The 14,651-nt window shown below is 34.7% G+C and overlaps 1 protein-coding gene across 1 annotated transcript in view; it reads left to right on the top strand.

Moving 5' to 3' along the window:
* Window positions 1-745: 745 nt before the first annotated feature.
* The window catches only part of GFRAL (GDNF family receptor alpha like), a 59,864-nt gene continuing 45,958 nt past the window's right edge, over window positions 746-14,651 (top strand). Inside the window, exons 1-3 of the mRNA XM_059179312.1 lie at window positions 746-767; window positions 5,048-5,182; window positions 6,681-6,839. Of these exons, the coding sequence (XP_059035295.1) occupies window positions 746-767; window positions 5,048-5,182; window positions 6,681-6,839 (316 nt within the window). The remainder of the gene's footprint in view (window positions 768-5,047; window positions 5,183-6,680; window positions 6,840-14,651) is intronic.

Raw genomic sequence — 14,651 nt, forward strand, 5'->3', positions numbered from 1 at the left:
AGCCTGATGTGGGATTCGATCCCAGGACCCTGAGATCATGACCTGAACTGAAGGCAGAGGCTTAACCCACTGAGCCACCCAGGTGCCCCTACAAGGAGTCATTTCTTACACTTTCACTGTCTCTGGTGGGTTTGGGGAATTGCAGCTGAAGCAGTACAATTTGAAAGTATACTGGAATGTGTGGCACATAGAGAGACATTTTCTTATTGGGGAAGATGAAGCACACTGGTTTGATTCCAGCGGAACTTGAATTCTCCACATATCTACCTCACTGCTTATCACTTTTCTCCTTTTCCATATTCTCAGAGGACATAAAATTGCTGTAATGAGGCTAATTAATGAAGTAGAAACTGAGGATACTTAAGCACCTAGGAAGTTTCTGGGGTACAGTTGGGAGCCTTTTACACAGTTTAGCATTCTAGTTAAAGGGAAAATGAAACGTTTCTCATAAATGTGCTGAGCATGTATCATTTCTTAGTATCTGGCTTGTGGGCTTTCTTGGAAGCCTAATATCCGACATTAGTATGCTCAGAAGAAAATAATTGAATTTGGACATAATTAGGAAAGTTCACAGCTCAGGAAGGATTTGTGAGGAGATGGTGACAAAGGAAGCTGACTTGAATCAGTAATGCTCTCAGGAAGCAAGAGCAGAAGCTGAAGCCTTATCTGGACAGTTACTGTTAAGAAGTGGTTGGAGTGAACACATCTGCCTTTCTTCCAGGTGAATATCCCCAAGTTGTCCAGCATGATGGTCTTCATTTTCTTTGGTAAGTAAATCATTCTTCTAGTTTACCTGGATGTGTAACACCAATTCTTCATGAACTGAAAGCTATCTTATCTGATTTATCTGTTGATTAAACTAATGGGTTTATAGTAAGAAGTATCAATTACAAATGTATACTTTAAGGTGGTTTATAACTGTTTCAAAAATGTACACTTATTATTGTAGAAAACACATTTCTGTATTGCAGGAATCACATTAATCTCTTAGGTTGTTTCTCTCTTATTGTGTAAGATAATCCAGTTACTTGGAGTTATTTATTGGGATTTATGGAATTCACATATATAATAGAGTCTTTGAGAAATGAAACCGTCCAGTATCTATAAGTTATAAGATGACAAATTTCAAATTATCTATTTTTCTTTGAAATTAAATTAAAATGAGATTAATTTATCATTTAGTTCTCTTAATTTTAAAGCATTAATATTTACAAACTAGGAGTCCTTTTGTAGGATAAAACAACATCCCATCGGATGCTTCACATTTCAGTCAATTTTTGTGAGTTAGAGATAAGGTTTGGATTTATCCCTCTTGTGTTGGATAGTGTGAATGTATTGTAAGATGTTGATAGAAAATAATTCATTTATACTCAAAGTAGAATCCACAAAGATCTACTTACTACATGTGTCATTGGGGAAGCTATTATATTTTCTTCAGAATTTAGTAGAATCTATAAAATGAATTCAGGAAAGAGATAGTTATTATTATAGCTGAATATTAATATTCCATTCATTAAAACAAAGCCAATATAGTTTTTGCATACTCTACACTAATAGCTATTGATGATTAAAAACATAATTGTGGGCATGAAAATGAAGAAGGTTATTTCAAATTATGTTGAACATAAAAAGAGAATCAAAATAAATCAAGTGAAAAAAATTAAGGGAAGAAGGAATGGAATCTTTTATATATCTTCAGGTTTTTTTTCTTTAGTTTAAATAATATTCATTAGCCCGATATTTTGTTTCTTGTATTTATTTTAATATTTCCTTATTTCTATTCTTAGGTATAAAGACAAATCTCAGAAACTTTAACTTTTGTAGATAAGGCAACAATAAAACAGAACACACAAAATACATTACAACCTCATTATGGCCCCAGTTAAAAAGCAAGGATGGCCGCTTGTTTTCAAGTTTCACTTCTAAATTAACCTTGGCATTAGGTTGCATGAAGGAAGGAAATGACTTCTAATATTGTTAGGGTCAAAATTGTACTATTTGGTAGTAACCAGTATTCCCATACTTGTTTAACATCTTCTAAGTAAGTAGGTCTTGTGATGTGGGAAAGTTTTATAGCCAAAGAAATGTGGGACATAGTGAATTTTTAAAATATAACATGTATTATCATGATAAGCCTTAAGAGGGTGATATTATGTACAGTATTCTTCATTTTACTATTTTAAAACAGATCTTGTTTTTCACTGAGCATTTCAAGAGAATCCTTGAAAATTCCTGGATTAAATATGTGACTACAAATCATAGTAAGGAATGACTAAAATTTTGGAAAGCTAAAGTTATTTTCATTCTTTTGGGCCAGATCACTGAGATGGTTTTCCTAGTAGATTCAGTATTTCATCCAAATAGAAGGTGTGGAAAATCATGTAAAATAAACAATCAAGAGGAACTTAAATTTTTAAATATGGAAGAAAATGAAATAAATTGGGGAAAGATAATACATAGAATACATTAACCATCACTAGACTGAGGTACTGGTAATGTTTTGATGGTATATCCAGAACACTATCAACTATAAGTTTTCTGAGGGAACTATTCACAAAATGTAATGATCAATGTCAAATAAAATTCTGATTTCTTATAAGTTGAGTTTCTGACACAACATACCAGAGGGTCTTTCATAGCTGGATTCAAACAAATGACTTTGGGCCAAAATCAAAGGGACTCTCTTTCTTTCTTTAGACTTGCTAACCTAGGACAGGATTTTGGTTAGGTGCGGCTATCCATGAACACATGAAAAAACAGAAGGCTGATATGTCAATTTTCACTGTAGCCCTCAACAAGGAAAAACTGTGACTGAACCATACCCTTGGGCCTAATCTCCAAATGCAGTGACCCAGCAAATAGGGCATATGATCCTATGAGTTGTCTTGGATTCTCCTTAAGAGAAAAGATTTGGAAGAGCTAAGATAAAGACAAGATTATAGGTTTTACTTGAAGCTTATAAAACTCTGCATTATCACAGGTGATTCATAATTAATATCATCTTTTTAAAAATCCAAATAATTTGTCTCTGAAACATATTAAGGTGTCTTGATTATAGTTAATATATTGTCTCTATAACTCAATTGCAGTTCCCATATTTTTCTATGGATTGATTAATCAAGTGTCAGTTTGTATGCTTGCAGAATCAATTCAGGTAATTTGAACAATATACTAAGTTAGCATTGCTACTTTCTGGAAAACTGACTGGAAACTTCTCTTCTACCCAAAATAACTTGTAAATATCTGAAAGATGTTATTTTTATTATAGTGTCAATTACTTATTTATAACTCATGATTAACTTTTAAAGTTGGTTTAAGTCAATATACATAGATAATGTGTTGTGTTTGATGATGAGGATACAATTATGAATTATGTCTAATGTCTATCTAATAAAAACCTAGAACCCAGTGGTGGACAAGCATGTAAATACATATTTTTATTACAGAGCAGTAGAGCTATGGTTGGGGAAATCCTGAGATGATCGCAAAACAAATGAGGTGTGTTAAATCAATTTGGATAAAGGAACAGAGAGTATTGAAGTCAGGGAAGTGTTCCATAAAACAGGTGATCATTGTGTTGAGTGTTAACAAAACAACAACAACAAAAAAAACAAAAACAACAACTATTCCAGAAGAAAAAGAAATGGAGTCCCTACTAATAATCATGGACGAAATACTCAGAGGTACAAGACAACATGGAGCATTTGGGAAACTATAAATGTCCAAGGACTCCCCACAGTGCATGTGATAAGGAATATGAGAATTATGCTATGAGGAACCATCCAAAGGGTGAAGCAGAGAAATGGCAGGACTAGAATGGTACAGTAGGCAGGTTTGGGGGGGGGGGTATAACCTATGTGAGTGAAGTGAAACTGGAGGCACATTGAATAATTTGTGAGTTGGTCAGATATTCAAAATGAGAATCAGAAAACTATGCAAAAATGAATATAGGAGAGTGAAGTTGGGGATAAAAAAAGGAGTCTGTCATGAATCCAAGGTTTCTAGTGCAGGTACTTACAAAAATGCTAAAATTGTTGGAGCGGGGTGGTCTACCCGGGAGTGGTGATGATAGAAAGATAGGGTACTCTGGAAATGTGTCTGGAATGTTTAGGTGGAGATATCAACAGATGTAACTGGAAGACTGAAAAATAATGGGATTGGGTGATGCTTTTTAGAATCATCAATCTAGAGGTTTTAGTTAAATTAGGATGGTATGTTTCTCTATGTTTCTCTATGTTTACTGAGATAAACATAGAGAATGTATGAAATGAGAATGGGAAAAACCTGAGGACAGACAGTAAGCTAAAAATATAGTTTACCAGAAAAAGACAAGGACCCTGGGAAGAATTCTAACTATGGTCAGAAAATATCAAATGAATAAGTATCAAGAGAACTAGAAGAGGGGGTTGACAAAGGAAGAGAGAGTTTCAAGATGGAAATGGCAATGGTCACAAAATGCTCAGTGATAAAAGTAGGCAAGATGAAGTCCTGAAACTATGAAGCTTGACGTTTTGGAGATGAATAGAGAAGTTTAAGGAGATGTTTCAATAGAGTAAGTCATAAAAATACAAATTGAGGAACAAAAAGGCATCAAATGAGAGGACAAGTGTAAACTCTTTTTTTTTTTTTTTAAGATTTTATTTATTTATTTGACAGACAGAGATCACAAGTAGGCAGAGAGGCATGCAGAGAGGGAGAGAGAGAGAGAGGGAAGCAGGCTTCCTGCGGAGCAGGGAGCCCGATGCGGGGCTCGATCCCAGGACCCTAAGATCATGACCCGAGCTGAAGGCAGCAGCCCAAACCACTGAGCCACCCAGGCGCCCCACAAGTGTAAACTCTTCATTGAAGAATCTTCTAGAGGAGAAACACAAATCTATAGCTAGAACTAAAGCTAAGAGCCATTCCACCCTTGTAACGATTGTATGAGATTGTATTCTTATTAACTCTGCTCTTTATCATCAATAACTTAGTTTCGAGGTAAACAAATGCCATGCTGCAATATTGCCAAGGTGCTGCTGTTGTTGTTCTGTTACTGTTGTTATTTCAGCTATGGCACTGTCTTTGGAACATGAATCCACTCCCCAAATGACTGATTGCAAGTATTTAAGAGAGCAATGCCTAAGTGATGCAAATGGGTGTAAATATGCATGGAGACTAATGGAAGATTCCTGCAACATTTCAGGTAAAATATTATTGAAACCATACTCAAATTATTTCCTTTTACTGAGATAAAAATAGATTTGGATATTTTCTGTCACTATCCTGGGAACTATGCTAGCTTTGCTCTATAAACAACTTAACTCAGACTTGATATTCCAATGATTACCTTCACTTGCTTATTAATAAATGTGGTTACAAAAACTCAAGAGTCCTACTGCACTGTGGGTAGCTTTATGGAAGACTTCAGGGTTTTTTTTGGTTTATTTTTTTACTTACGTCACCACATGCAATGTTATAATTATATGTATGCTTGTCAGAAGTATGACAACATTTTTTCAAATATCTTTTTGCTTACAAGTGAACATCTCAATGATAAAATAGGAAAAATAACATTTGTGATGATCAAAAGCACTGTTACTTGTTTGTATGTGTGTAATACCTGTTACACATGTTGTAATTCACATTTTATTTTCTTGCAGAAGATATGCTATCTTCCTTTCCAACTGTGTCAAGAACAATTTAAAATATTTTTTTTTTTATTTTTAACTTGTCCTACATTCCAAATATTTGAGGAAAGTCCCAAAGTGTTGAGAATGTTCGAACTCCAAAGACAGTTACAGCTATCTAACCCAACATTCTTATTACAGTTCAGGAAAAGAATTTTAAAGGCATAATTTGCTCAAAGTAACACAGTAACTTTAAGATGAGACTAGAAGACAATGACAAAAAAAATTTCTTATTGGTTTTGATGATGAAGCTTCTTATTATATTTCATAAGGCAATTTAAAATATTACTTCAATGTGTCATGAATTATAACATTTACTTCAGTATACAAATAGCAAGTCATTTTCAGTGAATTGCAGTAATATTTGCATAATTATCCCATGCATGAAGCTGAAATAGAAATATTTTCAAATACACAGATGAAATGAATTCAAGTAGTTTTATTCAGAAAAATGAGTAAAGAAAATTGTTGGGTAGATAAATATGGCTTTGTAAATTAAAGCAGAAAATGAAATACTGGTAATTATGAAAGATTCATTATTCAATAATATTTACTGAGTGCTTACTGTCAGGACCACTTCGTTTCTCATGGTAAATTCTGAGCCACCTGCATGTCTGTTATTATAATCTTAGAATGACATACAAAATAAAATAGAATATTATGACAAATGGCAAATAAAATAGCTAAACTGACAGAGTGGTGAAGATTATAGATCATTCTGATAACCTCATATAAGGACAGCCTTGATTACTATTGAAGAGTAAAATTTGGCATTCTAAGTGGGGACAAAGTCATTTTAAAATTCAGCAAGATTTAATCTATTTTAGAAAGTAAATGCTAGGGAGAAAGTCAGTAAAAAGAAATTTTGTGCTTAAAAAGTCACTTCTGTGGACCTCTTGCAACAACCCCAGAAAATCTTATGATAATAATGAATTACTCAGATTAATACATTAAAAGCATTTGGGGTAGGACAATATTCAGATTAATATCAGGAATATTATATGTTTGACTAAAACCCAGGTAACCTCTGCAAGATGAAGGACTCATCAAACTGTAACCTGAGCATCCAGTCCTTGGTGGAAAGTAATTTCCAATTTGAAGATTGTCTCTGCACTGATAACCTCTATTGTACTATTAACAAATTGCTTGGAGAACCATGCATCAATGAATCAGGTAACAATAAATTGTTATACAGAAATATTTACAGTCATGAAAAAGAAAAGTAGAGTTTCAAAATTAACCACATCTATGTAATTTAATTAATTCTCCTTTCTTGATAATTTGATCAGTTCTCTGTGTAATTTAAGGTTCAGTGAGCTGTGGATCTCAGTAAGTGCCTAACATATTTCTGAAGTTGCTAACCATAATTGCAAGCTTAATTCAATTATAATTCATTAGGATTATAGATTCACTTGCTCAATTCATGTATTTGTGGGGTTTGCACAAGATCTAAATGATAGAAGACAAATAAGATATTAGAGATATTAGAGAAAGTCCAAAATATAACCATGTATCTAGAATTATACTTGCCTTTCGGTAGGATCATTTAATCATTTAATATGCATTTATTTACTGCCTGTTCAAAGAGCTAGGCCGACACTGAGGTAGTGGCCATCAAAGTATTCTGCGTGTGTCCTTAAGAGTTCATAAAGATTCTCAAAGGGATATGTGGATAAAATAGTTCTAAAGTGATCAATGCTTGGATCCTCAGTGTTCCTCTGCGCTCTCTGAAAAGTGGTCAGCTTGGGAATGCACATGCTGTCATGGGGTCCTTGCCTCTTCTTTCACAGTCAACTTCTCATTTCCTAAGAAATACACCATTTCTTCCAATATCCCATTTCCCTCACATCTATCATGCATGGCCTCATTGTTCCACCTCTCAAATCATACATGGTGAGCTCACTGGACAATTTTCTGTTCCGTGGTTTTGCTTTCTCCAGAATTTCACATAAATGGAATTATATAACATGTAGTCTTTGAGCCTGATTTTTTTTTAGCATAATGCATTTGAGGTTCACCAATGTTTCATGTACAAGTTTTTCTTTTATCAGTACTAGTCCATTGTATACCACACATTGGTTATCCATTCATCATTGAAAGTGATTTGCATTGTTTCCAGATTTTTAGAAATTATAAATATTCCCATACAAGATTTTTACAAATAGAAGCTTTTGTTTCTCTTGGTTAAGAAATTGTTGGTTTATATGGTAAAGTGTATGTTTGACTTTATGGAGAGCTTCCATACTATATTCCAAATTTGATGTAAGCATCAATGTATAAAAGTTTCAGTCATTCCACATTCTCAGTGGCACTTGATTTTGATTTTTACTTGTTTTTGTTTGCGGGTCATCCTAATATATATTTAATAGTCTCACATTGTAGGTTTAATTTCCACTTAAATAATAGTAATGTTGAACATATTTTCATGTGCTTACATGTCATCTGTACACATTATTTAGTAAAACATCTCTTCAAAATTTTGCTCATTTTAAATTTGAGTTTTGGCTTCTTTACTGGGTTTTAAGAGTTGCTTCTCTGTATCAAATAGGATTTATCAGAACATGTGTTCTGGAAACAATGTTTTCCCCTCTATGTTTTTTATTTACTTCCTTAGGAATATCTTCCCCCAGAAAGAAGTCTTTTGCTTTTTAAACTTTAATGATAACCAGTTTTTTTCTTTTTTCTTTTTTTTTTAAAGATTTTATTTATTTATCAGAGAGAGGGGGCGGAGAGAGCGAGCACAGGCAGACAGAGTGGCAGGCAGAGGCAGAGGGAGAAGCAGGCTCCCCGCTGAGCAATGAGCCCGATGCGGGACTCAATCCCAGGACGCTGGGATCATGACCCGAGCCGAAGGCAGCTGCTTAACCAACTGAGCCACCCAGGCGTTTTTTCACGTGCAAGATGCCAACTTTTTTTCTTGAATAATACCTGTGATGTTGCGTCTAAGAAATCTTTATCCAACCCCAAATCACAGAAATATTTCTCATATGGTCTAGAAATTAATGTAGTTTAGGTTTTGAGTTAATTTTTGATTTTAGTACAAACAATGGGTCAGATTCCTTTTGTTTTTTCCTTTTTTTTTTTTTCCCTGTAAGGATAAACAACTGTTCTAACCCATTTGCTAAAGAGACTATGAGTTTCACCTTCAAAACTCATTTGGGTGGTATATTAGTGGCTCTATTTCTAGAGTTCTTATCCTGTTTCAATAATCTGTATTTCTGTACTTTTGCCAATACTCTACAGTCTTACTTATTTTAACTTTATGGGGGTTCTTATAATCAAGTAGTATAATTCCTTTAACTTTGTTCTTTTTAAAAATTGTTTTGGCTATTTTTTTTGACTTCCTATATACATGTTACAATCGAATTGTCAGTTCTATAAAAAATTAGCATTTTGGGGTGCTTACATTGAAACTATATATCAGTTTGGATAGAACTGACACATGATATGTCTGCCCATTCATTTAGGATCTCTTTGATTTCTTTTATCATATTTTGTAGTTTTCAGTGTATAATTCTTACATTGTATTGATATATGCAAATATGCTTCTTTTTTTGATGCTGTTGTAAATAGTGACTTATTGAGTATAGAGAACCTATCAAAATAAAATTGATATATTATCTGGACCTTATATCCTGTAACTTGCTCAACTCACTGATTAGTTCTTATGTATCTTTTATTTGGTAAAATCTATAGGACTGTCCGAATAGATCTAAATATTCGTATCTGTGAGTAGACAGAATTTTATTTCTCCCTTCCCAATCTGTAGGCCTTTATTTATTTTCTTTGCTCTATGGTTCTGGGTGGAACCTCCTAGATGATGTTAAATAGGATCCTTGGGAGTGGCCATCCTTGCTTTTTATCTGTCTTCAGAGAAATGCGTTAGGTTTGCACCATAAAGAATGGTTTTTGCAGTAGGTCCTTTGCAGGTTCCCTTTATCAGGCTGAAGAATTCCTTCTTATATCCCCGTTAGCTTTGAGATTTTATCATGAATGGATAAACAAATGTTAAATTTTGCAAATACTTTTCCTGCCTCTATCGAAATGATTATGTTTTACTTTTCTTTTATATGGTGAATTTTATTGTTGATTTGTGAACGTTTGTTCTCACCCTTTATTCTGAGGCTATATACTACTCAGTGATGATGTATTATTCATTTTATATATTATTTGATTCAATCTGCTGATATTTTATTAAGGGTTTTTAATTTATGTTCATGAGGGATATTGGAATATTGTTCTCTTGTAGTGTATTTCTCGATTTTATTGTCTGAATAATGTTGGTTTCTTAATGCGTTGGGAAATTTTTCTTCCTATTCTTTATTCTAGAACAGGATACAAAGAATTAGTATTATTTCTTCCTTAAATGTTTGATTTAATTCACCAGTGCAGATACCTGGGCTATTTTTTATTAGACGGCTTTAAAATGTTCAATGTGTTTAGTTGTTATAGGACTGTTTCACTTACCTATTCCTTATTGAGTGAGTTTGGTAGTTTATATCTTTCAGTGAATGTTCCCATTTGTTGGATTTATGTTGAATTTTTGTTTTTAGAGTTTCCATTTTATTTATTTATTTTTTACCTTTTTCTATCTCTCTGCTAAGTTCTTATTATCCCCAAATTGTCCTTTAAGTGTCTATAGGTGTTACAGTGGTATCTTCTCTTTCCTTCAGACACTGATGAATTTGTGTATTCCTCCCTCTTTGTCTCTCTCTGTCTCGCAGTCTTGCTCATTATTTTTGGTTATTGTGTTTGATTTGACTTGCAGTTGCTCCTCATTGTCTGGCTTCTTAAGATAAAGGCTTATATCATTGACTTGAGATTTTTGTCTTTCCTCCTATAATCATTTCATTATATAAATCTCCTTCCCAAGTACTGTTTTAGTCCATCCACAAATCTTAGTATGTTGTATTTTCATTTTTATTCAGTTCAAAATGTTTTCTCATTTCCCTTGTGACTTCTTCTTTGATTCATGGTTTATTTATAATACTATTGTTTAATTTCCAAAGTTTGAGGATTTCCAAGGTACCTTTGTTATTTACTTTTAGTTCAATTCTTAATTAAAATGGTAAGTGCTGATCACCTGTTCAATGTGAAACATGCTAGATCACACACACACACTCTCGCTCTCTCTCTCTCTCTTTCTCTCTCCCCCTCTCTCTCCTTCAAAAAGTATTTGAAGTTATAGACGAATAAAGAATGGTGACTCAGTCATTTGGTCTTCCATATCACTAATTCTTTCTTCTGCCTCATTTATCCTAGCAGTGAGAGCCTCCATTTTTTATTGCACCTCATTAATAGCTTTTTTGATTTCAACTTGGTTAGATTTTAGTTCTTTTATTTCTCCAGAAAGGGCTTTTATATCTCTCGAGAGGGTTTCTCTAATATCTTCCATGCCTTTTTCGAGCCCGGCTAGAACCTTGAGAATTATCATTCTGAACTCTAGATCTGACATATTACCAATGTCTGTATTGATTAGGTCCCTAGCCTTCGGTACTGCCTCTTGTTCTTTTTTTTGTGTTGAATTTTTACGTCTTGTCATTTTGTCCAGATAAGAGTAAATGAAGGGGCAAGTAAAATACTAAAAAGGTGGCAACAACCCCAGGAAAATATGCTTTAACCAAATTAGAAGAGATCCAAAATCGTGAGTGGGGAGAAAGGGGATAAAAAGAGGTTCAAAAAGGAAGAAAGAAAAAAAAAAGAAAAAAGAAAAAAAAAAAAAAAAGAATTTTTAAAAAAAGAAAACACCTAAGAAAAATGTAAAAAAGAAAAAATATATATATTAGATAAACTAGTAAAAAATCGTTAAAAAAGAAAAAGGTAACAGTTAAAAAAAAAATTTTACCCGAAGGCGAGAATAAAAAAAAAAAAACAAAAAATGAAAAAGAAAAAATTAAGTTAACTGCAAGACTAAAAAAAAAAATCTCAGGAAAAAAGCCATGAGTTCCTTGCTTGGCTTTCTCCTCCTCTGGAATTCTGCTGCTCTCCTTGGTATTGAAACCACACTCCTTGGTAGGTGAACTTGGTCTTGGCTGGATTTCTTGTTGATCTTCTGGGGGAGGGGCCTGTTGTAGTGATTCTCAAGTGTCTTTGCCCCAGGCGGAATTACACCTCCCTTACCCAGGGCCGGGGTGAGTAATCTGCTCAGGTTTGCTTTCAGGAGCTTTTGTTCCCTGAGCACTTTCTGTAGAGTTCTGGAGGACAGGAAATATATAGCGGTACAAGCCTTTCTCAAGAAACAAGAAAGGTCTCAGGTACACAACCTAACCCTACACCTAAAGGAGCTGGAGAAAGAACAAGAAAGAAACCCTAAGCCCAGCAGGAGAAGAGAAATCATAAAGATCAGAGCAGAAATCAATGAAATAGAAACCAAAAAAACAATAGAACAAATCAACGAAACTAGGAGCTGGTTCTTTGAAAGAATTAATAAAATTGATAAACCCCTGGCCCGACTTATCAAAAAGAAAAAAGAAAGGACCCAAATAAATAAAATCATGAATGAAAGAGGAGAGATCACAACTAACACCAAAGAAATACAAACTATTATAAGAACATACTATGAGCAACTCTACAGCAATAAATTTGACAATCTGGAAGAATGGATGCATTCCTAGAAACATATAAACTACCACAACTGAACCAGGAAGAAATAGAAAGCCTGAACAGACCCATAACCAGTAAGGAGATGAAACAGTCATTAAAAATCTCCAAACAAACAAAAGCCCAGGGCCAGACGGCTTTCCGGGGGAATTCTACCAAACATTTAAAGAAGAACTAATTCCTATTCTCCTGAAACTGTTCCAAAAAATAGAAATGGAAGGACAACTTCCAAACTCATTTTATGAGGCCAGCATCACCTTGATCCCAAAACCAGACAAGGATCCCACCAAAAAAGAGAGCTATAGACCGATATCCTTGATGAACACAGATGCGAAAATACTCAACAAAATACTAGCCAATAGGATTCAACAGTACATTAAAAAGATTATTCACCACGACCAAGTGGGATTTATTCCAGGGCTGCAAGGTTGGTTCAACATCCGCAAATCAGTCAATGTGATACAACACATCAATAAAAGAAAGAACAAGAACCATATGATACTCTCAATAGATGCTGAAAAAGCATTTGACAAAGTACAGCATCCCTTCCTGATCAAAACTCTTCAAAGTGTAGGGATAGAGGGCACATACCTCAATATCATCAAAGCCATCTATGAAAAACCCACCGCAAATATCATTCTCAATGGAGAAAAACTGAAAGCTTTTCCGCTAAGGTCAGGAACATGGCAGGGATGTCCATTATCACCACTGCTATTCAACATAGTACTAGAGGTCCTAGCCTCAGCAATCAGACAACAAAAGGAAATTAAAGGCATCCAAATCGGCAAAGAAGAAGTCAAATTATCACTCTTCGCAGATGATATGATACTGTATGTGGAAAACCCAAAAGACTCCACTCCAAAACTGCTAGAACTTATACAGGAATTCAGTAAAGTGTCAGAATATAAAATCAATGCACAGCAGTTGCATTTCTCTACACCAACAGCAAGACAGAAGAAAGAGATATTAAGGAGTCAATCCCATTTACAATTGCATCCAAAACCATAAGATACCTAGGAATAAACCTAACCAAAGAGACACAGAATCTATACTCAGAAAACTATAAAGTACTCATGAAAGAAATTGAGGAAGACACAAAGAAATGGAAAAATGTTCCATGCTCCTGGATTGGGAGAATAAATATTGTGAAAATGTCTATGCTACCTAAAGCAATCTACACATTTAATGCAATTCCTATCAAAGTACCATCCATCTTTTTCAAAGAAATGGAACAAATAATGCTAAAATTTATATGGAACCAGAAAAGACCTCGAATAGCCAAAGGGATATTGAAAAAGAAAGCCAACGTTGGTGGCATCACAATTCCGGACTTCAAGCTCTATTACAAAGCTGTCATCATCAAGACAGCATGGTACTGGCACAAAAACAGACACATAGATCAATGGAACAGAATAGAGAGCCCAGAAATAGACCCTCAAATCTATGGTCAACTAATCTTCGACAAAGCAGGAAAGAATGTCCAATGGAAAAAAGACAGCCTCTTCAATAAATGGTGCTGGGAAAATTGGACAGCCACATGCAGAAAAATGAAATTGGACCATTTCCTTACACCACACACAAAAATAGACTCAAAATGGATGAAGGACCTCAATGTGCAAAAGGAATCCATCAAAATCCTTGAGGAGAACACGGGCAGCAACCTCTTCGACCTCTGCCGCAGCAACATCTTCCTAGGAACAACGCAAAAGGCAAGGGAAGCAAGGGAAAGAATGAACTATTGGGATTTCATCAAGATCAAAAGCTTTTGCACAGCAAAGGAAACAGTTAACAAAATCAAAAGACAACTGACAGAATGGGAGAAGATATTTGCAAACGACATATCAGATAAAGGACTAGTGTCCAGAATCTATAAAGAACTTAGCAAACTCAACACCCAAAGAACAAATCATCCAATCAAGAAATGGGCAGAGGACATGAACAGACATTTCTGCAAAGAAGACATCCAGATGGCCAACAGACACATGAAAAAGTGCTCCATATCACTCGGCATCAGGGAAATACAAATCAAAACCACAATGAGATATCACCTCACACCAATCAGAATGGCTAAAATCAACAAGTCAGGAAATGACAGATGCTGGCGAGGATGCGGAGAAAGGGGAACCCTCCTACACTGTTGGTGGGAATGCAAGCTGGTACAGCCACTCTGGAAAACAGCATGGAGGTTCCTCAAAATGTTGAAAATAGAACTGCCCTATGACCCAGCAATTGCACTATTGGGTATTTACCCTAAAGATACAAATGTAGTGATCCAAAGGGACACATGCACCCGAATGTTTATAGCAGCAATGTCCACAATAGCCAAACTATGGAAAGAACCTAGATGTCCATCAACAGATGAATGGATCAAGAAGAAGTGGTATA

Source organism: Mustela lutreola, chromosome 6 (assembly GCF_030435805.1).
Source record: "Mustela lutreola isolate mMusLut2 chromosome 6, mMusLut2.pri, whole genome shotgun sequence".
Taxonomy (NCBI): Eukaryota; Metazoa; Chordata; class Mammalia; order Carnivora; family Mustelidae; genus Mustela; species Mustela lutreola.